General features: G+C 40.0%; 1 protein-coding gene across 1 annotated transcript; it reads left to right on the forward strand.

The window, feature by feature from the left end:
- The first annotated feature begins 5 nt into the window (after positions 1 to 5).
- NUFIP1 (nuclear FMR1 interacting protein 1) lies at positions 6 to 25,713 on the forward strand. The gene is made up of 10 exons (XM_026857021.1): positions 6 to 453; positions 728 to 816; positions 1,897 to 2,001; positions 2,627 to 2,689; positions 2,989 to 3,065; positions 9,980 to 10,072; positions 13,963 to 14,225; positions 18,259 to 18,387; positions 20,140 to 20,372; positions 23,457 to 25,713. The coding sequence occupies exons 1-10, from the start codon at positions 6 to 8 to the stop codon at positions 23,796 to 23,798; spliced, it is 1,842 nt and encodes a 613-aa protein (XP_026712822.1). The 3' UTR covers positions 23,799 to 25,713.
- Positions 25,714 to 26,238: the final 525 nt, after the last annotated feature.

Here is a 26,238-nt window from a genome sequence, read left to right on the forward strand (position 1 = left end):
CGGACATGAACCCCTTCGCCTGGTACCCGCCGCCCCCTCCGGGGCTCCCCCCGCCCGGGCTCCCCCCACCCCTTTTCTGTCCTCCGCCCCATTGGGAGCCTGGCTTCTGGGCTCCCACCGGGCCCTACCCGCCACCCAACAGCTACCCTCCTCCTGATAGCTACCCGCCGCCCAACAGCTACCCGCCCGCCGAGAACTACTCGCAGCCCAAGGGCTACTCCCAACCCGCCGACAGCTACTCTCAGCCCGCCGAGAATTACCCGCCCGCCGACAGCTACTCTCAGCCCGCCGACAGCTACCCGCCCGCCGACAGCTACTCTCAGCCCGCCGAGAATTACCCGCCTGCCGATAGCTACTCGCCTGCCGAGAACTACCTGCCTCCTGACAGCTACATGCCACCCGCTGCCTGGTACCCGCCAGCCTACAGAGAGCGACTAAAGGACGCGCATGGTGGTGAGGGACGTGGGAGAAGTCGTTACTCAGGCCCATGGACTCCTTCCCATCTCTCACTGGCGGGGACCCTGGGGCTGTCCCTAATCCTTGGGGGGTGGGAGACTCCCCCTCCCTCCCAAGTATCTGCTTCCCTGTCCGTGCTGGTTGAGCACCCCCAGCTTATCTCTCCCTCAGGCCCTTCCCTGCCACAACAGGCCCACAGAGGTAGCAAGGGGTCTATTTTAACAGCAGTATGTATAACTGGCTCTTTGGGGTTTGGGTTTTTTTTTGGAAGGTGGAAATGGCAGTTTCTCCCAGAAATGGCAAGCCGAACAAGCACCTGGGTTTAATAAACGCTTTCCAGAAGAAAATAACAAGCCAAAGGTATGGACTGGGGTCCCTAGCACAGGAAAGACATAGACCTGTTGGAAGAGGTCTAGAGGAGGGCCATGAAGGGCTACAGGGAGCTGGAACACCAGACTGAGGGAGTTGGAGTTGTTCAGCCTGGAGAAGAGAAGGCTCCAGGGAGACCTTATAGCAGTCTTTTCAATACTTAAAGGGGGTGATAGGAAAGACGGGGACAGTCTTTTTAGTAGGACCTGTAGCGATAGGACAGGGAGGATAGATGTAGATTGGACGTAAGGATTTGCAGTGAAGATGGTGAGACACTGGCACAGGTTGCCCAGAGAAGCTGTGGCTGCCCCCTCCCTGGCAGTGTTCAAGGCCAGGTTGGACGGGGCTTTGAGCAATCTGGTCTAGTGGAAGGTGTCCCTGCCCATGGTAAAATGTTTGAACTGGATAGTCTTGGAAGGTCCTTTCCAACCGAGACCATTCTGTGATGGTGGCAGTTATGTGGGACTTGCCCCGTGGTACTACAGAGACCCCATACTCTAACGTGCCTGCCCTTACAAGAGGACAAATTTATGACAATCAGACTGCAAATCTTGAGGCTGTTGTGAGAAAGATATGTTTCAACCAAATTCTGACACAAGTTTACTTTAGAAGAGCCCTTAACCATGGTGATGCCCAAGTGTCTAAATCATATTAGTGCTCTGTTATATCAGGAGGGCCAGACAGCCAGAACACCCTGATGGGTGCAGTGGGAGAAGGAAGGATCTCTACTGCCCTTCAGGCTCTTACATGCCATGTGAGAACAGGTGTGGTCTGACTTGATGGGGAAGAGATTCAGAGCTGTATCTCAGCCCTTGATAATTCTGTGCCAGCCTGGTATGTTTGCAGAAGCGATAATGGGAAGGTGGTCGTGGAAAAAGCTGAGTGCAGGGCACTTTGAAAGATTAGTGATTTGAACTTCACTTTCATGTTATGTTAATTTATTTTTGAAACTTTCGAGATATTTTAAGTGGTGGTTTTATTAACAAAAAGTATTTTACCCCTAATTTAAAATAGGAATACCTTGTAATCTTATAACTGCAGTCTTGAGGTGACTTCTTTTTTATTTTTCAGACCAAAAAGAAAAAAGAGCCAGTTTTCTCTCATTATTGTGATACCTGTGACCGTGGCTATAAAAACCAGGAGAAGTATGATGAACATATTTCACAGCATAAACAGGTGGATGAGTTTAGCTTGTTTTATTCACACTTTGATTTTTAAGTTTGTGTCTGATATGTAGTTAGCTGTAGTCACTCTCTGAATGGAAGACTTGGCAAAGAGATTCCAGAGCTACAAAAAGTGTTATCAGGGGATTTTTTCTGAATGCTGTGTGTAGGAAAGGTCTCACTTGTATTTTTGGTTTTATAGCTTCAGTCACTTTAATGTCTTTCTTGTGAAGTATTGTGAAGTGGTAGAAATTAATTCATTGACATCCATATAGCATGTAAAATTTTTGTGTGAAAAGACTTTGTGGAAAACATTTTAAAAATCCACTCCTTTATTGCAAAGAAGTATCAAAATTTGAAATTGGAGAGCCTTGCAAATCAGTCTCTTCAGTTAACTTCATGTTTTCTCCAATTATCAGATACATTGGCTTCACTGGTTATTCTAAAATCAGATGAAATTAAAAAGTACAGCTTACCTTCTTACTGTATTTACAATCATGTTTTGAAACTGGATTAAACTGGTTAAACTTTAAAAGTTCTGTTTAGGCATCTGACACTAAGTTTGAAGTGTGCTTGAATGCTTGTTTATATTTTGTTTGTGTAACTTGGTGTCTTAAGTTCACCCCCTTATCTTGCAGTGCACAGAAGAAGGTTGCAATTTCAGCGCACATGAGAAGATAGTTCAGATACACTGGAAGAACGTAGGTATCCCCCTGGGCCCAAAATATGAGTTTATGTAATCTTTAGAGGCTTGCTTTCATTCTTCTGGAGGGAAGATGTATCACCTTTGAGTAGAATCTGTTGTAAGGCAATATTGCAAATTAAAATACATTGAATACTATGGGTTTTTCTTAATGGATTCATTTTCTAATCACCATGTGCAGTCTCACCACTTTTGGAGATGAAAACTGTGATACTATAGTTGACAGAATGATGCTTTTTTTTTTCTTGTGGGTTTTTTCTTCCCGTTTAAACAACTATGAAATACTTTTTTTCTTAGGCACATGCACCTGGTGCTAAAAGAATAAAATTAGATAGTCCAGAAGAGATTGCTAGATGGCGAGAAGAAAGAAAAAAGTGAGTAAGACTTGTGATCTATTAATTTGTTTTGCTGTATTTTTCCTCTGTGATCATTAGATGATAACTGAAAGGCAGTGGCCGCATGTGCTTGCTGTTGCTGTTCCTTTGGCTCTGCAAAACTTCCATGGTAGTGGTCTGTATCAATGCCTGAGCCAGGAGGGTGTGAGCTGCAGAGACTGTAATCATTTGGATGATTATTACAGAAGGCAAGATACCAACTGAGGAGGAGGTCACTTTCTCTGATATTTGGTGTGGCATGTTAGGTCTCTTTAGCCCAATCACTGAGATATTTCAGGACTGAAACGTGTGTGTGTTTGCTTGGTGTTTTTTTAATAGCTAAGAAGCCTGGACTTACAGTACTGATTATAATTGTAATACATGCTGTTGTGTGCAAATTTCTACAGTTTGTCCCAGTAGACCCCAATGGGGAATATTCCTAATTTTTAAGAACTTTCTGCATTGGTTGATGCTTCTCTACTGAAAGAGAAGAGAATCCATGAATGATGCTGTCTTGGGTATTCTGACTCACATTGTACCTAGGGTGCAAGGTAAAGTTTGCATGTAAGCAGTATTTCTCACTAGCTCTCATTCTGTGATGTGAGGTCATATAACTTTTTTCCATTGACCAGCACTGAAGTGTTTAAAAATTCACACTGTACTTCCATAGACCTTATCCTACTTATTTTTATTTCCTCAGAGTTGAACAGATTAAGATCTACACTTTTCCAGCAGGTGAAAGATACTGTAGGCTTTCCTCACTTCTGTTCCTGCCTTAGAATATAGTCTTGTGAGTGATTAGTACATGGGTTTTATTTCTGTGACCAAGAGTCTTATATGCAGAGTGGGAAGCGATACAAATTTACTTTCTAGATCACTGGTGATGAGCTAGGGCAGTGTACTAGTCACCTGCTTTTTTTAAATTAAAATAAACCCAGTTGTCTGATGCAGTCTTACTGATGAATCCAGCTTGCATTTATGTCAGAAAGCAATGTTAATGCATTCTTGTTTTGAACCTGTCTTCCCTTAACAAGACTTTACACACTATCTTTGTGAAAAAAAAAAAATAACTGTAATGTATGGTAGAAGATTTTTTTTTTTGTCTACCATCACTTTTTGCTGTATTAAAAAGCAAAATTGCCCCCCATGTAAATTCATCCCTGCAAGTTTTAACTTTCTTTTGGACGTGGTTTTATCTTTTTCTGCAAATTTCATAAAGGCAAAGGGGAAGTCTTATCACTACATCAGCACATCACAGCAGTCAACTATTGTACCTACTGTTCATTTTTTACAAATGAAGATAATCTGTAGTTTCCTCTTTTTTTTTTTTTTTTTAGGGAAAACCAAACCAAACAGCTCATGTTGATCTGGAAAGAAAAATTGCTGTTCTTTTGTGTTTAAAATGCCATAGTTAACCAGACAAAAATTGCTTGTGATCTGTGCAAGTACAAGTTTGGTGTTAGATTAGTTGGTTCCAAAGTTTCCTTTTAATCAAAAGATACTTGAGAGCTTGGTTTTTATTTGCTTTCAGTCTATGTATTGCTGTCCTTTTTTTTTTTTTTTTTTCCCCCAACAGTGATACTTACCATGTCTTTATTACTTACAATATAAAGTGTTAACAGAGTTAGCAAAACTCAAAATGTCCTTAGATTTGTATGTCTGGTTGCCTACACTAACAGTAGCTCTAAGTGAAAAAAATCAATATGTAGTGTGCAGAGTCTTTGCTACTAATTTTCAAGTTTTCATACACTTCTTTTGGGAGGTGTTTGGGAGAGATCCTGTCTAGCAGCTGATGCTGAAATGTTGAAATCATGTTTAAGGTGCATTTGTCAGTACGTGCTCTACTGTATACTAGGATATTAGGAAAGCAGGAATTGAATGTCTAACCATGTTTTAGATACTGTTTACTTGGGGAATCTTGCAGTCACAACCACCACCCAAAACAGACAATATGGGATTAGGACCCTCTAAGCCAATGCCACTAGATGGAGTAGTGCTGTGTTTTGTTTTGGTACTTCAGTCCTGTGGGTATCTTGTTTAGCTATAATGAATGAGTGTAGAACGACTACCTGGGTGACTTTTGTTATTCTTTGTGCAGCAAGGAAAGTGTACTAACATCCTCTTTTTTTTTTTTTTTTTTTTTTAAATTAAAAAAGGGAGAAAGAGAAACCCAGCTGAAACTTTTGTGAAGCATTATTTGGGTTGCCAGTAAAGCATCAGTTTAGTACTGAAGGTCTGTTTTTGACTTGCAGTAAACATTGCATTGTACAGAAAAAAAGGACACCAGAGGGAGTCTGAGCTATTAGACAGTTTTGATTTATAGTGACAGGAAAAACCCTTTTTGTTTCTGGAGTTCCAGTCAGAGCTAAAAATGAATCTTTTAAAGTCATTAATAGTTTGTTTCTAATTAGGTTGCAGTGATTTAACATGTGTATTTCCATGCTGCATCTGTAACATTTCTGTCTTGCTTGTTCTTTCAGCCATTTTAAATAATTGCTTACAGAGCAGAGATTTTTATTAGCTGCTGTGTTGCTCGGTTGTGTATCCTGCTTAACATTTTTTAAAAAGAGCCTGTGTTTAAAGTGCAACCTTATGTAGAGAGAAGGGGGAGAGCTGCTAAGGAGCAGGTACCTCTGAATGAAGTACGTTGGGTCAGAATGCTGTTTTCCTGTCTGATTTTGTACAATGACCTGTTCATTGCTGTAGCCTTCATGTCTCTGCTTACCTAAAAGACTCTTTAATGTTTTGTGGCCTGTTGAACCTGCTGAGCTGGGCAATCTAATTAAGTAAACAGCAATAGAAATGAAGTTCCATGGGATCTCAGGGTTTCCCTGTGTTTTGCAGACAGATGGTTGTGAAGTCTGGCATCAACTTTGGTGACTACAATTACTTTTCTTGTTTTGGTTTGTCCTGGCCCTTGTAAGTGTTGAGAAATGTGCTGTTTTCAGCAGATTTTTTTCTTAAACACGAGCTTGAAGGAAATCATCTACAGTGCATTTCCTTAATGGGTCAGAATGAGTTACTGCTGTCTTCCCTTCTTCCCAAGTGAGATCTGGGTCCTGCTAGCCCATCTGTTTCTAACCAACTCTTTTTGAGCAAAGATTGTTAGAGAGAATGTGACAAGGCTGCTCTGGTGTTAAAAGTGAATTGTTAGACTTACTTTTGCTTGGGTCCTAATATAACATTGGAAGATTTTCTTGATCTTGTGCATGGCTTGTAAATTCTTACTCTCCTCCTCCTCTTTCTTTAATCTGTTAGGATTTTTTTTTGTTTAGTTGGGGATTGACTGCTGTGTTTCCTTGCCAGTACAGTTCATAGGCTGAGCATGTGCTTAATGAATGAAGGCCAGTACTGTTAACCACATTACTTTTAATTTAATAATTTGTGGTTCTCTAGTTGAATAATGATGATCCTAGAGTAGCTTGGAATCTTCCCTAGTGTTGCATTCATAGTAGCTAAATATGTAACAAGGAAAATAATTTCTTAGCATCTGGTAAAAGTAGAGAAAGCAAAGTAGGAATAAAGTTTATTCTGAACTGCAGGGAGGGATTAGCAATGAAACTGCTTCAGCTAACATGTATAGTAAAATCACACTAGAGATGCAGTGCTTTAATAAAATGCCTGTGAGTCTTAAACCAAGATATATTAGCTCTCTGTTGGGCAATCACTGTTCCTTTTGGGCTATCCATGTCCCTTTTGCAATCAAGACTATCTCAAGAAATTGAGGCAATTTGATTAAAGTGCTGTTCCTGTAAAGATGATAAACTTGTATAGTCCTCAACTCAGAAAGTCTTTGTGTAAACTGTTATAGAAACAGGTCTCTTATGTTAGACATTGGCAAAGCTCTCTTTTTCCACTGCTTGCTAAGAACTAGTTTGCTCTGATGTTTATGTGAGCAAGATGGAGTACACTGCCATATAAAACATGTATGACTCCAGCTAATGCACTTGTGGAAAAAAAAAAAAATCTATTCACTAAGGCACACATGTTGGTGATTTTGCTCAGCATCACCATTCCTTGTCTCTAGACTTTGGTGTGTGTATATATAATATACTCATCTTAGTCTGAAAACCAGTTTGGGTTATAGAAGTGTCTCACTGGAAACTGCAGCTGCTATGAAATGGGGCTGCCTTTTTGGACAGTACCATCTCCTTCATGAAATGCACTGTGTCAGACTGTCACATCCTTATTTAATTTCCTCTTTTATAGTAAATTACTTAGGTTCATAAAGCCTTTGTGGTGACTGATGAAGCTGTCTGTATTCAAGCTTTAACAAGTTGTTTGCAAAACCTGAGTGCTGGGCTACTTCTACTTACTGGTGTTTGTAGGTAACATTTTAAGAACCTCATTTTCTTAAGGGAGGAGGAGGGCATGCCTTCTGAGAAGGATTCAAACCCAAGTCAGCTCACTGGATTTTAACACATGGCCTTTTATGTGGAGAGATTCAATATAGGCTCTTCCTTCTGCATTGTCACACCTTTCTCTGTTCAGGAACAATCTTCCTAAACTTAGCTTTCCTGAGTAAGAATTCTCTATATTAGAAAAAAAAAATTCCTCTCTTTTTGATTTTTGAGCTCTCAAGTATTTTGTGACTGTCCTTAGTGAAGTTTGTAAAACGTTCCCCTTGTAGGCATCTGCCTCCACTTAGGGTCCAGTTGAATTTTCCTGCCTCCCATGGGTAGATCGAGCTACTGCTTAGAGGTGCACAGACCTCTTTGTGCTAGGGCTGTGCTACTTGATGAGCTGTGGAGTTGCACTGGGGGTGGTACATTGGGATGGGTGGGTGACTTTGGTCTGTGCTTCTTTGGTGGTCTTGTTCCTTGAAGGCACAACTGGTGTTGACTTGGCCAGGTCCCACCAGGATCTGCTGGTGGGCTTAGCCCAGCCTCGTCATTGCCCAGCAGAGCACCTGGGGAGGAGCAAACCCAGTCTACCTTGTACCGAGGCTGGTGACCTGTGACTTGAATTTCTAAAGCTTACTGCTCACCAAGTTCTCAGGAGGAAGAATAAACTAGCAGATGCTCATTTGCTCATTGTGAATGAAATGAAACACTGCACATGTGCTGTCAAAATAGGTATATTTTCTACACAAGGTAAAGGTGGTATGTAAAATGCTATTTAATATTTGCGGAGAGCTGGAGAAAATAAACACAGCCACTACAGGTGCCTTCAGATGTGCTTTTGCAGACAGACTTAGGACTTGAGCTCTATTTAGCTGTTAGTCACTGCCAGTGTCAACTGAAAGGGTGGTTTAGGAGAAAGCTGTCTTGGCAATGAATTGAACTGAAAGCATTCATGGAGTCCATTATGGTGGCTCAGTGGAAGGAGTGGTAATTCATAGGAATGAAAGTGGGAGGCAGTCATGTCTCAAATCCTGTTGTGAGAGCATGTCTGAATATGTCCTTAAGCAGCATAACTACAGCAGCACTTTGAAGAGTCCTTTGCTCCAGGATGAAGGGTGTCTTCCCTTATGTCCAAAAAAAAAAAAAAATTTCTAAGACAAATTAGGGGCTCTTTTGACCATAACTGCTTATTTTGCAGCATGCTTTCCTTCTGTGAGCCTTACTCACGTGAAAGAAAGCACTTTATCCTAAAACTATGGAGAGGTGCTAAGCACAGGGGTCTTTGTCAATGCAAAGCTCTTGAGATTAAATAATTCATTGCATGCTTGCTCCGTGCTGTGAGTGTTATAACATGGTTGAACAAATGTAACTAACAGAAGAGCAGAGATAAAACATCACATGGCTGTGCTCACTTGAGCTCTACGGCGCATTTCTGGGAGAAATCCAATGAAAATAGATGTCAACAGCTCATATTCAAATCTTCTTAAAGGAGACAAGTTCCGTGGCGTGTTTAGGTGTGTCTCATAGGAAATACTTCTCATCTTTTTCCCTTGGTATGTTGTTGAAGCTGTCTTGCATCAGTGCAACACTTAACATTCATGTCATAAAACGAGGAAGATGCATGTGATAAGATTAAATATTTAAAGAAAGATACGTGTCCTTTTTGATAGCTATATATAGTGAGTAGCTGTTCTAAGTTTCTTGTTACTCCATTTTAATAGACTTATCAAATATTTATACTTTGCATTTCTATCCAGAAGCTGGTGAGGGGATGTGTGTGTGTTTCTCACGACCTTTATCTCGAAACATTGGGGATTTAGTTAACTAATGTTCACAGGGCAACTGGTGTAGCCATTTTTGGGTTTTGACAGTAATTTGCTGCAGGCTTTGCATGTTAGAACCAGTGTGGTGTTCATCCATGGGGAGGGAGGTGGGGAATGAAAAAGAGGGATGGTTTGGGAAATGGTTATAACAGTAGGTTTGTTTTGATCTGCATGAGTAAGCAATTTTTCTTGACACTGGAATTAAAAAGGGACAGTAATTTTGGTGAACAAGAGGTCACTGTGCAAGCACAATACTGAATATTGCTTGAGAGGAAACTTGTGTACTTTTCCTCAACTGTCACATTAATCTTGTGCACCCAGAAGCTGTTCTTACAACCTTTTTTTGATATAACAAAAACTCAGCAGTGGTTTGCTAAAGGCATGTTGTACCTTTTAAGATGATTCAAATGCTCCAGTTGAAGCACTGTAAAAAATAAAATTGCTGAAATGAATTGTGCTGTAATGTGCAGGGGCAAGCAGAAGGTCCCTAAGTGTATCTGAATTGTTTGTCTGTGGTTTGTTTGATGGTATGGGAAAGGTAATGGTGCCAATTCCGTTGTTGCATGTGAGTATGTAAACATAAATGCACTTTTCCTCACCAATGCCTTTTTAAGAAGGAAAGACTGTTTAAAATTTCATGAAATGTTTTAAGAATCTATTACATTTATAGAGGATGCTAGTTTTGTAAAGGGCGAATTGACAAAGTACAGTGAATCATTTAAGAGCCAGGGAATTTTTTTTCTTCTAGAAATTTCCCTACATTGGCAAATATTGAGAGGAAGAAGGCAATGCAGATGCAGAAGGAAGAAAGGGGAGAAGTGCTGACTACCCAACAGTTTGGGTAAGTGTTTTGAAACAAGCTTGTTACTTTCCTCCTAAGAGGGGTTCAGAAGTATGCTCTCTTACTGCGGTCTCCCAGCACTTACTGCTTCCACTGTGCACACGTTCTAGCTGCCCTTTGACAGAGGACAGGTCATTTGACAAAGTGCAGATGTAATGGTCTTTTGTTTACAGTGCTTTATAGTCCACTTCAGTTAAGTTAAACAATAATTGTATTAGAAATCTGATGCTCATGCTGAATTCTGCGCTCTGGCTTGTTTGAGAAAACCACACTCTAGTGGCCATTCATTAGATCAGTGTAACCTTGGTCTCTGAAAAAGAAATAATGGGGACAGAAGTCATACAACGTAGTCAATCCACATGGTCTAACCCTTTAATGCCTGAAAATGGTCAAGAGAGATTTTGAGTGAATGTGGCTTCTTACTCTCTTTTCAGATGATAAATCAATAATCAAATGAAAAGGGGAGGAATGGTTTAACTTTATTTTCATAGCTTAAGCAGTGCTACTTCTTTCTTCTACCCTCCATCATCTTTATCTATCTGCTACCTTTGTTCTGAGCCTAATAACTTCTCCTGGATTTTTATCTGTTCTCTCCCTTACATTGTGAATTATGTTCCAGTATGGCCTTCGTTCTTTTCACTTTAGTGTCAGTGTTATGTGGAACCAGATAACTTCATTAGCTCTACTTTAGGGCCTGTGGGAAGACTTTTTAAAAAAATTTTATAATGATCCACTCTCCTAGAATATCACTTATCACTAGAATATCACTAGAACAACTGAAGTTGAAGGCAGGAGCAGACTCAGTTCTAAGGGGCCCTTGCTAGATACCAGTTGACACTGCATGGAAGTGAAATCGGAGTTTGCCTTTTTTTTCTTTTTTTTTTTTTTTCTTGTAGGACATGACACCAAACAAAATAAAGGTTGCACTATGGTAAAGCGGTTGAACTTGTGCGGAATAGGGTTCATGTCAGGCTAGTATAATTTGTTAAATGGTTACAGTGCAAATTACCTTGGTGCAGCATGTGCATCAGAAGACCCAACACTTATCCACCCCCTCCAACCAGTTGCCTTTCATGACTTTGGAAGGTAAGGTTTATAAAAGGCTAAAATACAACTTCCTTCAAAGGATATAAAGTTGCAGAAGTGCTTTGGACCCAAGGAACCAAACCTAAGCATTGAGACATGTAATAACTGGAGATTCTTGTGAGCAAAGATGAGTTTTGCTTGTTGCAGTAATAAACTGTTTGGTGTCTACAGGTTTATTTGATAACTCTTGTGGCTGTGAGTCAGATGCATTATGTAGTCTTAAATGTCAATCAGCAATTCCATACTATTATATTTGTTAATAACTTTATATCTGGAAAATTGTTTGGTAAAAAAGCCCTTAAAATTATAGGTTGTTTGCTTTTGCTTAGTGACCTTTAACTCTGGTTGATTTTAGAAATCTCTCTTCTTTTTTCCTCTCCCTTCCCTGACCTGCTGGCACTATACACTTGATGAACTCTCCAAAAAGCTGTTGTTTCTGCTTTGTATATCAACAGTAAAGATTCTGGAATTGGTGCTTATCTGGCAAATTTACTGCTGCATGAGACAAAAATAGAATACAGCTTGTTTTCTGCAAGCTGTACTATGAGAGCAAACAGCTAAATAAGATTTAGAAAGGATTAGATAGTTAACGCTTCTATAGCATTTTCCATTTGTGGTTCTCTTCAAGTGCTTTACAACTGCTAATTCTCAACATCCCCATGTATGAGATTAGGGATGCAGGAGGACCACTTTGGTAGCCTGTCTGGTGTCTTGCAACAGCTGATTAATATCACATGGCTCTTCATCCCCTCTGAATGGGAAGTGAAGAGTAGTATATCTTTCACGAGGTAAAGGCAGAAGGGAGATGTCAGTCTGTTTGTTAGGGTGTGTTTGTGACCTTGGGGTTTCTTTCTGAATGTTTGAGGCCCAGGAGAAATCAGAATGTTGTTTTTAACCCATGGCCAGGGATAACACCTCTAATTGAGCCTATATTTGCTCAGTATCTTCTAGGTTATACAACAACATCCTGAGTTTAGAGCCTGGTTGTACAAATTCAGAAACACAGTTCTCTGTCTAGATGGAGTTGTTATGGGAGCTAATATTAGCCTCCTTTTGTGGATGAGAGACGATGCACAGGAAGGTGGTGGCTTGCAACTTGTACCACAGGAGCATTATGATGGATAATGCTATCAGGACTGAGCAATCAGTGTTAGACACTGTCATGAAATGACTGGAGAAAGAAAGGAAATAAGTTTTCTTGTGATATAAAGCCATTTTGAGAATGCTGTGGCAGGCCCTGTTCTCACCTCAAGAAGTACTTAATTCAGCTGGAAAGGTATGGAAGAGAGGAATGTTGGTAATGGGAATGTTTCTGTACAAAGAATTGGGTGGCTCCTGTGGTGAAGGTCTAGAAAAATTGCATAGGTGGGAAGAGGTGACTAGCATGCAGTTATACACTGTTTCTTGTAACTTGAGAAGGATGGGGATACCAAATTACCATTTTAGACATCAGAATGAAGACAAACCAAAAGAAATCCTTGTTTTCAAATTATTAACACCTTGCTGCAAGATTTCAGGAATGACAGACATTGACACAGCATCCCACAGCATGAGGCATAAAACCATCATTGTCTTGGGAGCACCTCTAGTCAGAGAGGGCTTCTAAATGGTACGTCGTGGAAAAGTAGGCGAGGGAAAGGTGACCATTTGCCCTTCTCTTACCTTTTTTTCTTTCCTCGCATGTTCCACTGGCTGCTTATGATTGACAAGGTATCAGGTTAGAAATACACTTAGGAGACTCTGCTTGCAGATTCATGACTCTAGACCTGGGGAGAAACTCTTGCCTAAGTATGGTATTGTACAGTTGACTAGGAATAACAGGACCTCTGCCATGCTGTAGGTGAGCCTGAGGGAGAGAGTACCAAGCAAAATGGAGGATGGGGCTCATTCAGGATGGTAGAACTTTTTGTGGTTATAATGTGCTGATGATTAGTTGCAGTCTTGTTTTGCTGAATTAAATTTTTATTGCTTGAAATCAAGTATTTTCAGGAAGGTTAGGTTATCCCTTCTGTAATTTCTGTCTAGGACAACCTATTCTTATATCTATAGACTTTGAGTTTTTTAAGACTCCAGGTACCTTCCTATAAACACGTTTTGTGTTTATAGGATAACCTGGATGATTATGGAACTGCAAAAGATAAGTGGAACAGACATGCTGTGCTCTTCACATATTTTAGGACTTGTTATATTGTTTCAGGTTTTTAAAAATCCATTGCCCTGATAGAAGCTTTTTTTACTCCTTTTCCATCAGAGTGAAAAAGATGAATGGCATCTTTTGGATGGCAGGGATAGGCAGTCATTGCAACTGATGGTGTCAGGTGGCTAAATGAGTTTGCAGCAAGATTTTTGTCTGAGCTGTAACTGGAAGAACGAGACTTCAGCAGTGGAAATATGCTTATAGTAGATGCTTCCCTTTTAATTCTACATTCTCCCTGTTTTGAATGACATAATTGCTTAAGTGAAGGGAATATCTGTTGACTTTGTAATGTGAAATGAAAACTCTGTGTCTTCACACTAGATAATCAAGGAACTTGCTTGGCCCATGTACCCTTTACCTTTTTAAAAGATAAAAGCCTGAACTTCAGACTTCACTTAGGTTCTAGCTTTGTCACATTGCCCTGCCAGTGAGATGAGCTGTGACTGCCTGTCTGGTCTGTCACTACATGTTAGCTGAGCTGGAGTAAGTCCTGGCATCATGCTGTGTTGCTGAACTTTAAATGTGGGCCTGAGCCATTTGGTTATGTCAGTTGACTTTATTCTCATAGCTTGTCAGTTGTATGAGCTTTGCCTTCTGTATTCTCCAGCAAAATGAAGGGGATGTGGAAACCTCCAGAAAATGGAGAGAGGCTTGGGCAGCAAGGAAGACAGAGGAGAAGACAAAGACGCCCATTCTGGAAGAAATTTAGGAAAAATGGTGACGATTATAATGTACATGGAACTCAAAATGAAGCCAATGGACTAGAAAACAGCATGTGTGAAAAGGAACATGAAAACCAGCGTGTTTTGGCAGCTCAGCCATACTTGAAGGACATGGACCCTCTTGGTCTTCTGGCAAACAGTGATGTTGGTAAGATGAAGGAACTTGGAGAACTTTTATTTTATGTAGTGCTGCTGAAACAATTACTGACCTTTTGTGTAACTAGCAACTTCTGGGGAGAGCTGGGGATTTCCAAAACCATGTAAATTCTGTCTTTGACTGAAAGAGGGCTAATGGTGCAAGTATAAAATGGGAAAACTCTCTCTTAGTAGAAATTCATGCATTGATTCAAGGCTTTACATTATTTTTGGCAAAGAATACTGTGGAGCCTGTTGTGATACTTACCTTCTCATTGTTACTAACAAAAAAGCCCAGGATTTCTGTCTTGTGGCTAGAATAGTGCCAGGGCCAAAAGGGTCATAAGTTTGAAGGCAGTCCAACATCCTGGTGCCTAAAATTTGCAGTTGGAACTTCCTTTTAAATGAAAATTTCTGCAGAGAGATATCCTGAATCAGCACGTGGTCAGCTAAGAAAATTCCCAGTGTGATTATTGTGAAAGAGTGGGTCAGTGCTTTATCTAAAGGAAATGGTTTAAATCTTGCCGTCTGGGGAGCTTTTTCCCCGGTGGGCTTGGCCTGTTACAGAGGAAAATATCTCAGTAGACTAGGGGTCTTTGAGATACAGGTGTGTGTCTGACTGAATTCATGTCCACATGCTGGTAGGAGTAGCTAAAACTAGTAGACTTAGCTGAGCTTTGGTTTGTTAAGAAGCTGAAATACAAAGTCAATGAAGAGGAAGGAAAATTCTGATTTGGAAAGGCTGACACAAGAATGTTTAAGATACTAGCATAATTAAGAGCTTCTACCTAGGTTTGCTTGCAAGCCCAGTTGATCATACTATAAACATACAGGGAAAATCTAGCCAGACTACTTTTGGAATTTTTTTTTTTGGTGAGAGTTAGGAAGCATTTAATTTTATTCTGTATCATCAAATAATGCTTAATCTGAGGAGATGATGTTGGGAGACATGATGTAGATGTGTCTTAGATTTGAAAAATAACCACACTAGATACTTACTTAGCTTTGTATGTTTTAAAATACTTTACTAGCTTTAAATCAGTATTTAGCTAACAAACTGAAGAGGGTTTCTGGACTCTTAATGGAGCACGTCAATTCTATCTTCATTTAACAACTATTTCACCATAATAATGTGAGTTTACCTGTAATCTCTTGATTAGGAATGTTTTTTTTGCCCAGAACACTTAGCTGGGAGAGGCAGCAAAGGGAAAGTGGCTCAGGCCACAGAGAAGTGATGCTGTAGTAACTTTAGGAAGGAGAGGAAAAGAAATAGCATCTGAGTTGTTCTAAGTTTAGATGCTGAAACTTTTGCTTGCTAGTTAGGATTTTGGAAGTGCTGCCATAAAGTTTGTGTGCAGTATTAAGTGTTCTGTCTTAAATACTGTACAATAGTCTAAAGGACATGCATCAATTTAGGTTTCTAAACTAATGTGTAACGTGAGAAAATCTTTATAAAGCCAGAAGAAGAATAAAATATTTCAACAATCAGTTTATTTTTTAAAGACTGTTAAATATATCTTTGTGGTTTTGAAAATAACGGTATTTAGAATGTGAAAACAAATGGATTTCCTTGTATAAGTTAATTACTTTTAAAATATCCGTGTTTTTCTCTTCTGTTTTTTGCTGTATTATCTAATTTACGCTTGATATTCTCCATATGTGTACGTTCTCTGAAGTATTGCTGCTTAGGGTTTTTTTGATGAGTACGTCTTGTTTCCACATGCTGGCAGCAGTGTAAACTCTCCAGCTATAACTATTTATAATATAGTCAGCAGTGATGCAGTACTATGAGAATATGGCATGTAAGCTGACGTATACTCTAGCTATTTTTAGCAAGGAGGCTAGAATGCATTCCCTGGAAAGACGTCTAATGCTGAGTTTTTCCTCTTGAAAACATGATCTTCAATTAGTGGGAACAAGAATTCAGCATCCCTATGCAATTTGTTTATACCACTAATCTGTGCGTGTTGGGAAACTTAAGTATGCTTAAATAGAACTGTATTTCCCTGAAGCATCTATGTTTTACTTAATGATAAAAAGTCTTAATTATACCAAAGTACAGCTAGTAACTTTTGTTATAATAGGTAGAAAGGAATGTGGTACTTGCTTATTACACATTATTAATGTCAGTTGCAGTTTTTTATGACTACAGTCATAATAAATAATAACAAGCACAATGTAATTAAGTAGAATTTAAAAAAAAAAAAGAATTGTAAAAGTGAAGTCCATGATTTTGCTGTATAGGTACATTTTGTTGGAGTATTCAGACCTTTCTAACAGCAGCAGCTCTTTCTCCAGAGGGAATGGTTGGGTTTTTTTTGTATAATGAATTCACTTAAGTTCTGTTTAGTGGCTAGTTCCTTCAAAGCTAAGAAATTGAATGGGTGACAAGAAAACACAATTTTGCTCTTGATTTATAAGCAGAAAGTAAGGTGATGAGCCTGTTAGGTGTAAAATTTTGAGGGATTTACTAGCTACAATCAATCAGTTGTATTCAGTAGTGCGTAATGCTTCGTCCAAATGTGTTATTCTCAAAGAGAAAATGTATTCCAGTAAATGTGTTTTCCTAATTTTCTGAAAAGCAAATTCAAAGTAACTCTTTCAAATTTAAAGAAAATAAAAAGATACCCAGCCACAATATGTACTCAACATTTTGGATGAGATAGAAAAAAGCAGCAATGAATCAAAATAGCTTGAAGTAAATGCTATATTTAGAATTGTTTATGTGCAGGTGCTGTGTATTCTCTATTAGAAAAATGCACTGTGTTTAATATGAGCTTCCAATGTAATTGCAAATTGGCATGATTACTAAATCAGTGAGAATCAGCCTTTCTTAAAGAGCTCAAAGTAAAAAAGAGGTAGTTGAGTGCCTTAGATAATACCTTTCTATTTATCTGAAAGTTGTTTTACCAAAAATGGTACTAATGAATCAAACTGCCATTTGCTAATGATAGGATAGAATAGAGAAATATATGTGATTCCACAATAAAGATCTCAAAAGTGTTTACTTCAGTAAAATCTTACGTGTGAGGCAGCTTTCTTGTGAGGCAGGCTTGGACAGACGGGATGGAGAGGTCACAACTCTTCTGCTTTGAAAAAAAACAGTCTTTTTCTAGGAGTCTTAACAGACTAGTTTCTCAAAATGTTTCTAGTAGTGTAGGGGGTGTTTGTATATATGAAATATGTATGCAAGTATGTTACTGAAAAGCATTTCCTAGTTTTCCTGCTAACTCTAGCACTGTTCAACTGAGAGTCTTTGCAAGATTTTAGTGCCCATATATCCCTTTTTTTCCTAAACTAAAACCATCACAATTTTACATGTTTAGTTTTAGGAATCATTTTCTGTTAAGGCTCTGTTTTCCTCATAGTCTCAATTCGGCATTTTTCTGCTTGCCTCCTATTTTTCCAGTATTCACTTTTGGGGTCGTTTGAGACTGTATTACCTTTCTTACTCATGTATGTCTGTAATGCTCTGCAAGGATTTAAGTATGAGATGGCCTGTAGTACTACTGATCATTTCATTTGTAACCTTGGTTCTCAATGTCCCTTAGGAGCTATTTTTACTATCCGAAAAGTTCTTTGCTCTTAAATTCTCATTTTGAATGATCTGAACTCTCCTTCCCCTCCACCCCCTGCCCTGACTGGCTTTTGAATCTTTCTCCCCCACCCTCTGCCTCCGCAGGACTAAAATACACAGCAGGACTTCAAAACATTATGAAATCCTCTCTCTCTTTACCTACACTTGATAATAAAACCTATAATTATGTTTGGTATGTGAAGAAAGAACCAGAAAGCTCAAGCTCTTGTTCAGGAAGCTTTTTGCTTCTGTAGTTTTGCTGGCAGGACTGTAAACCAGTGGTGAGATGACTTTGCCACTGAATGTAGAGAGTAGGCAAATGTGGAGGTTTTTTATCAAGCCATGGTGTTGAGCAATGGTGACTAACACTGGGCTTGCATAGGGGTGAGACGGGGATTTAACAGCAAGGCTGGCTGTTGATATACAGGACTATTGGGAAAAATCCCTCTTGCCTTTTTTGTCCCTGCAGAATCTGAAAAGGACGAAGCAGCAGCTGAAGACGTGAGGATAGGAGTGACTGTTGTTCCCAAGCAGGTCACCTCTGCTCTGAGTTCGTTGTTGGCCAACTACGGCAGCGCATCCGACAGCGAGCCTGAAGGTACTTAGGAGCAGGTCCTCTGCCCTTCTCCTCTCCCCTTCTACCCTACATCACTGTGCTCTTGTGGACTGCCAGCAGTGATAAAACCTGACCACAAATTACCCTTCTTTGGGAAGGTGGGAGGCTTCACATCTCCTGTGTTTGGTCCTTTGCCATTTCCCATCCCATTGTCCAGTCCCTGTGTATTTATAAATACAGTATTATGAGTGCAGTAGCCCAATGATAGCTCTTTACAGCTGCATCCCCAGCTGCTGAAAGCTGCATGTTATCAGTCAGAACCTATATAGTACTTACAGTTTCTTGAGAAAAAAACTTTTAAGAGAAATTAAAGGTGTTGTAGAAGAAAATACAACATGCAAGTTGTGGCTTACATTTAGCAAAGATGTTAAAGTAATGGCAGTTCAGTGGCTATGTTGCCAAAGCACTTGGCTGTGGAAATGCCTTTTGATTTCTGGCCTGTCTACCAGTGCTATAATTCAGAGCTGTCTTGTGCCTATTCATTTTTAGGCTTATACAAGTAAAGAGGGAAGCTTGTTAAAGGTTATGCACAGGGATGTTTTTGCAGTCTCTGTAAAGATCCTTCCCAGTGTGCTTTCAGTGGTGTAAGCCATGCATACAGACAGGCTGGGAGGAGTAAAAGGATACGTCATTATTCTGCTGCTCTTGTTTCCCTATTCCTTCCTCCTCCCAGTTTTGAGCACTAACCGTGGTTACTGGATGAGCTGTTACTTGTTCCCAGTATGGTGATAGCTCGTAGTCTTGGAGAAGCACCTGGACAGAACACAGCATTTGTGCAGACAGTTGGTGTGCAGAGGTGACCTTGTCCCATCGGCCTGTGCCGTATCGAATGCCTTTCCCCCACCAACCCTACAGCATAATTTAGAAAGTCTGAGTCTCCTGAAAGACTAAGTGGGTTACCCCCCCTCCCTGCCCATGCTCTTTGCTTGCTTTTTCTCAGCAACATGACCTGGCTTGAAGAGGGGGATGTAAAATGTCTTTGGTTAGGATGTGTGTCATCAAATTTCCCAAGCTTACTTTCCCCTAGTTGGAGGAAAAAAAAAAAGCAGCCTGTCTTCAGTCTTGCTTCAAATCATGTTTGAATAGTGCCAGGAAAAAGCTGTTATGCTCACCCTGTGAACTAATTTCCATGTCCTTAAGGGCTTTTTCCACAGATGGCTGCTGAGTGTTGCAGTAAGACTTGAACTCTCTAGTACTTGGATTTTGTGCTTCTCCAAGTGTATGCATCAGTGTATGGCAGAGAATTGCTGCTGCTCCTTGTTTCTGCAGTTAGTTGCTATGCCTTACTTGCTCTAGATGGCCTACCCGAGGTTATGGAGAGCATCTAGCAGGCAAGGAATGGAACTTGGGCATCCTCTGCCCTAACTATACCACGACTTTCTCAGTAGCCAATTTTGCACAGGCTATATTGTGAAGCAGAAACAATGTACTTTCTAAGTGATAACAAGGCAGAGGTTTGAAAATCTCATTTATCTCTTACTCCTATTTTTCTTTTTTGTATTGTAGAATTTAAATATCTTGTTTTCCTTTCTGTGAATGTTTAGAGATTATTCTTGTATTTTAAAAGAAACCCCAAACCAAACAAAACCCTCCCTTCTTCCAAGTAAACTTTAAACATCTTCATGCCAGGTTATGTGAGCAAGAATATTACTAATGAACTGTCAGTGCATGGGGGTATAAGCATGTTAAAGAGGCTTTTAAGTTTGAGATGAAAGTATGTTCTTTTTCTTTAAGAAATCCCTGTCAAGTCTGCAACAAAAGCTGAGAAAGACGAGGCTGCGCTCAGAAATACACCCCAAACTGCTCATGTTTCTTGGAGTCAAAACCTGAATCAAAAACGTCCAGAATATGCAGGCACAACATTGAGAAGCTCGAATTCAAATGCACGTCCCCCCAGAGGGCCTGGTAATTGGGGCAAGAAAACATTACCTCTTCTTCCAAAGCGCCGTCCAACTCTGCTGGAAATGGTAAGTCTTAGTGCTAAAATAACGCCTTCTGTACAAGAGCAACACTATTTGTGAGCGGTTCTACTCTTCCCCGTGGGAAGTTAGAGCAGTCTGTAGCAAAGGTCCTGTCTTTAATATATCAGAGAGTTTCATTCAGAGAAGGTGTGTAGATGCTTAAATAGGTAAATCAAAATAACTGCTGTGCATTCAGGTAATGACTGACTTTAGTGAGCAAGAGGTGAGAACTTAAATCATGTGCGTAAAATAAGCTGCACAAAGGACAAAAAACTTTATTCATCACTCTTCCCTCCCTGTGGTAGTATCCAGTAGGTTTTGTTTGTGTGTGATCCCATCACACTTATTCTGATTTTTCTTCCCCTTGCTCCTGGCTTTGCTATTTAGCTGCTTTTCTCTGATTGAGGAGCACACCATTTTTTCAGCTGCAGTCAAAGAGGTTTTGATGATAAGCACGTTGGTAACAAATTGTCGAGTGGTGTTGATCTGCAACCTGCACGTGCATGGGTGTCTTCTCTGTAGGCATGTTTAGATCAATCTGAAGATGACAGCACCTTGAAGAGCAGGTTAGTGTCTCAGAAGGGTAAAAAGAGGTTTGTAGAGGTGAGTCCCGAGTGTTATGATTCCATTCTCAGTAATGGTGCAAGCCATCCTATTTGGAAGCTTGGTGCCTTTTTAGTATAAACAAAACTTTGAACCTTTAATGCATTTAGTATTCAAAAGCAGTGTCAGGTAAATGATCACTCTTGTGATTCTGTAAATAGCTAGCATAAAGTTCTCCCACCAAGGGAGGACTTGCTGTGGTACAGAACACAGGAGAAAGAGTTCCACTGACATTAGGGCTCTGAAACAGCACAGGATGTTTAGGCAAGTGATACATGATAAAGCACATCCCAAGCTGCAGATGGGGGAGAAATCCCTTGATAGTCCTTTTAGCATGTACTACCCTTGCTGCCAAGAATTAAAGTTCCTAGTGACTGAAAAGGAAGTGTGTGCCCTTTGTGTAGCTCCCTAAGCATGCAGTTGTCTTTATCTCTTGCTCTTCAAAGTTGTCGGTGATCAAAGCAGTAAGGACTCTGGAAAAAAAAGTCAGATGAAGTCCCACATGCTGAGAGAAGCTGGCGGAAAGATCACTGGAAACCTGAACCGTAGCTTGCCGTTATAGTACATTTTTAAAATTGCATTTTATTGGGGTTTTTTTTCCTTTTAATGTTACTCAAAACTGTTGTTAAAGGACGTGTACCATGGCTGTGAATCACAGAGGAGTGCCTGAGATTCACAGGTAGGATTCCACTGTCAGAAATGGTCAGTGTATAAAAAACCTTGAAGAGGCAAGGTTGAAATTTTAGTGAGTCACGGCTGAGAATTTATCAAAAAAGTGAGGAAGTAGAATTGCTAAGAAAAGGATGTTGTATCAGTGGAATGATGCTTTACAAAAAAAATTAAGGGGGAGGTAGGAGCATAGCTACAGATGCCTTTTGATGGTCAGACAGCAGTGAGCTTGGGCACTACTAAAACATGGTTATTGTAGCCATGCAAACAGTAATGTATGTTAGCCATTCTGTACATGGACAAAAAAAAAATCTCATGTAGCATCACTCCCTGCATTAAAAAATACAGTAAAAAGATACAGTCTTCAGTGGGGTGCTGGTGCATCTTATCTGTGCCTTTATTTGGCCATTTGGGATTTTGGCAGTTTCTCCCAGTCTGACAAAGAGAACATCACTGTGCTGTCCTTCTCTGCCCTAACGTGACTCTCCTATTCAGATGGGAGGTTTCTGAAGGCCCATTTTAGGTGTCAGCTGCTTGTAGCACCTCTTAGTAACAGTCTAAATAGAAATACGCACACTTTAAAGTGGCTCATTAAACCACTGTTGAAACTTACGACAACAACAAAAAAGCTTCTTTGCCACATTACAAGCCAAATTTAGCTAGATCTCCTGCAATGTGTAATATAGCTCCCCTGCAAATGATCAGGTTGTTACAGATTTAGCCACTTGCTTCAAATTTGTTTGTTCAGAGTACTAGTTCTGCTGACACTTGCCGCGAGAAAAGGTCCTTTAGCGTTTTGGCTGTTTTTTATTTATACCAAAATGAACTTCAGTGAGGTTCAAGGACATGAGGGAGAACTCTAGCACTTTGATTAAGCTACTTAGACTTATGTTGGTGGATTATAGCCCAAATCATTTATTGACATTTAAATCCACAGTCTGGTACCTGATGAAGCATGCAGTTTCCTTGTGTTTATAAGTATCTTCTATTCACAGGGGTTCTGTAATAAAAAAAGTATGAGATATTAAATTACAGATCCAGTATAACCTGGAAAGTGTAAAAGATGCTAATAGACTTTCTATCCTGATGTATCGGAATGTGTGGCCTGGTACAGTCAAGGACATCATCATCCTGGTCTAGAGTCAGATAACTGGGGAGAAAAGTATTTAGGTATATTCAGTGATGTTCTCTACCACCTGAGCAACTGAGACTGACAGCTTAATTCAAGGGTTTGTCACCTTGTTCTACTTGCCTTAGTGCATTAACGTGGCTAAATGAGCAGTGCTTAAATGTGTACTTGGAGCATGCATTTTCCATCCTTTTCATGTGCCAGTACCATAGCGAATCGTGGCCGTTATGAGCCTCTACTACTAGAAGTGGTGTTTGACCTATGCTACTCTAGCATCTTGCTGCTGCCCAGAAGGGGAGCTGCCTCCCTCCTGCCTCCTCTCCAAATGCCTGATCCCACCTCTTCTCTGCTGTGCTGGGCCTTTTGCTGACCCTGTTTAGTCTCTGCCACACATGCCCCTAAAAAACAACCCCAAACAACAAAAAAATCCCAGAACACCCCTCACTACTTGCTGCTGTCAGGTTCATTTTCTCCTGGCTGGTGAGTTGAACTGATGCAATAAGTAACTGCTGTGTCTAGTAAAGCAGCCTCCTCTTCTGTGTGCCCAGGACTTGTGTGAGAAAGCCAACTGTTTAAATTCAGAGATGTTCAAAATTACTGAGTAGAGCTGTACATCTTGCTAGGTTTGTATCAACTACAGAGCGATAGAGGGAAATGTGCATCATCTTACCTTCTTTCTTTCCTTCCAGTTACTGGCCCAGGACATCCGACACGAAAGGAATGTGATTTTGCAGTGTGTTCGATATCTCGTCCGAAATAATGTGTTTGGACTTCATTTTACAACAGAACCACAAGCTGAAACAGAGACTGAACAGTCCTCAGCAACTACAGCAGAGCCTTTGATGGACAAACTCGATGAATCTAATTGTTCTTATAGCTCTGACCTTCAGTTAGCAGGAGGAAAAGATGATGATGCATTATTAATAGCCCAGGGTGAGAAAGCACCCATGGATCAGACTTCACAGATGGCTCACTTGGCAGATGAGGACACGTGGGAAACCCCATCAATTCAGTGTGAAGAAGCACTGTAGAGAATGTCTGTTGTGGACAATAAAGCAAAGGCTCACATTTTCTATCAGACTGATGCTTTTTGAAAGACATCAGTATAGCAAAATAATCATTAAAGTACATGCTGAGAGCTGTTAAAACCATTTTTGTGATCTGTTCTGCCCAAGGTGGCCATTTCCTTGTGAAAACAGTATCCACATTGAGTAATTGCATTTCTCCGTGGCCAAAAAGCAGCAGTGCCACAGAGTATGACCTTCCCTAGAGCAGGTCACTTTTAAGCTTCAGAGCTCTGAATGTTTTAACACATTATGAAGTGTGTGTCAGTTGATCACCAGAGCCATGTAGTGCTGTGGTAGGATGGATCTTCCTCATGTGAAATCCTGCTCTGGCATGTCTGGGAGTATCTGAGTGTCCAGAAGTATTTCAGTGTGCTTTTGAAATGGTAATTCAGTGCACATGGTTTTTTTTTCCCCAGTTGTTCCTGATATCCAGTATAAATGTAATATATCCAGTATAAAATGAGGAAGTGAAATGGAAGCTATAACTGACCCGGCTCTAAAAGTACTGCTTGCACCAGGAGTTTTCTCTCGGAACTAAGTTGTTCAGCAGAGAAACGGAAATGAGGGCACAAACTGATGCAAGAAGCCTTTTTTAAAAAAAAGTTGAAGATACAGTAACTGCTTGCATCAGTGCCATTGCTGGTTGACCTCAGGTACGAATATTAAAATTTAGGCCTTAACAGCTATTAACAGTCATTGCCTGACAAATCTAACTATTGAAGCAAACTCTTAGTATTAAGAATATTATCAAAGTTTAGAAAGCTTACTAAGAGTAATTGGTTTGTCCCTTTTTAATATGCATTAGGAATTTATTAGTTGGCCTGGAATAATTTCTTCCTTGGTATGTTGTTACAATGCTTATTACAGCATCCAGTGATTTTTTTTTTTTTTAATAGATTTTTGCATATATCCGTGTAGTCTTGTGACTTTAAAAAAGCATCAGCCAAGGTTTAGAAACAAGCTTAGTCTTTTCATTACTTTGTACATTTGTCTGTCAGAATCCTTCTTGTCAAGGGCAGGTGTTAGTTTCTCATATTGACACTGAGAACATGCCATGAAATAATCTATCGAAAATTCCACTTCAGAATCTGCTCTTTGTCTTTTAGTCATAGTTCAGTGTTGGAGTTAAATCTCAGGGACTGATTTTTTGTTGTTGTTGTTGGTTTTTGGTAGAAGTATAGCCTTCCATTCCACCTTCTAAAATATGGAAACTCACATGGATTTATTTTGTTGCCGAATAAGTGTATTTTTCCTCTAGTTCCCTTAACTTGTGCCATGTATCTCATTTGTGGTGCACAGCAAACAAGAAATAGTTGAAAATTCTGTCCCACTGCTCTGCTATTTATAGCTACGACTGCATATTGTGTTTGTAATGCACTGTCTAAATTTATGGAATTATATAAATATCAACACCCTTGTAAAAGTTGCATGTCTCAAGAATATATGTGCAGAATAGAAGCAGTGATCATAAACATTTATATTTCCAAGGCAGATGATTCATTCTTCCCATGATGATCCCACGAGCCATCTCAAATCTCACTGAGTTGCTTATGGCTCTTACAGTTTCACTGCGATCAAAATACCAGCAAAGGACTCTAAGCCACAGAGATCTGGCACTCGGGCAGAACCTGATTTCAGAGTTGAGTGGTACCGGTGCTGTTGAAAGCATGGGTAACAGCTGCAGGAAAAGACAGAAATGTCTTAGGATTGCTACTAAATTGCACTTTAAAAAACTTAACATGCTTCTGTCAAGTTGATGGCAGAGCTTTCTTTGACTGTACTCTGACCTTGTGTTTAAAAAAACCACCTGAAAACAAACCTTTAATCTGAATTCTTTATACTATTGTCATTATGGACTTAAGAATATTAAACTTTCACACAAAACCAAAAACTTTGTCAAAAGAAAATCTTCTAAAAGTCTACTTTGTGTAGATAGGAAGGAGTAGGTTTCTTTTGGGGGAGGTCTGTACCAGGAATGAGTCAGGAATTTTAACCTAGGACTTGTTGCATACATGCAGAGCTGCTATTATTCTCATCGTGAACCATTTCTGCCAACTCATACAGCTGACATGTAGAGGCATATGCTGCAGTGATGTTAAACCCTGAATTGCCATCTTGGTCAATGAGTGGAAGGTCTCTGTCCCTTCCTCTGCCTCACTTTTCCTGTTCTTGCAGGCCGTGTTCAGACTTCATGTACCTCTTCCTGCTACTCAAGAATGTGTTTTCTTAGTACTTTGGATTCAGCCTTTGGATAGGAAAGCTGCCATAATGGCCTTTTCTGGTACTGTCACATGCCTACAGGCTTTTCCGGTCCCTGCAACTTTTCTGCTCTAGATTAAGAGGGGTTGGTTTTGTTTACTCCTTTCTAATAAGATGCCTCTCTGTGCCTGGGTAAGAAGAACTT

The sequence above is a fragment of the Athene cunicularia genome, assembly GCF_003259725.1.
Source record: "Athene cunicularia isolate RWA chromosome 1 unlocalized genomic scaffold, athCun1 chr1_part1, whole genome shotgun sequence".
Classification (NCBI taxonomy): Eukaryota; Metazoa; Chordata; class Aves; order Strigiformes; family Strigidae; genus Athene; species Athene cunicularia.

Coding starts and splice junctions, on each gene's coding strand:
- NUFIP1 (XM_026857021.1), top strand. CDS start 6: ATGAACCCCTTCGCCTGGTACCCGCCGCCCCCTCCGGGGCTCCCCCCG. Junction 2,002..2,626: donor ATATTTCACAGCATAAACAG/GTGGATGAGTTT, acceptor CTTATCTTGCAG/TGCACAGAAGAAGGTTGCAA. Junction 20,373..23,456: donor GTCCAACTCTGCTGGAAATG/GTAAGTCTTAGT, acceptor CTTTCCTTCCAG/TTACTGGCCCAGGACATCCG.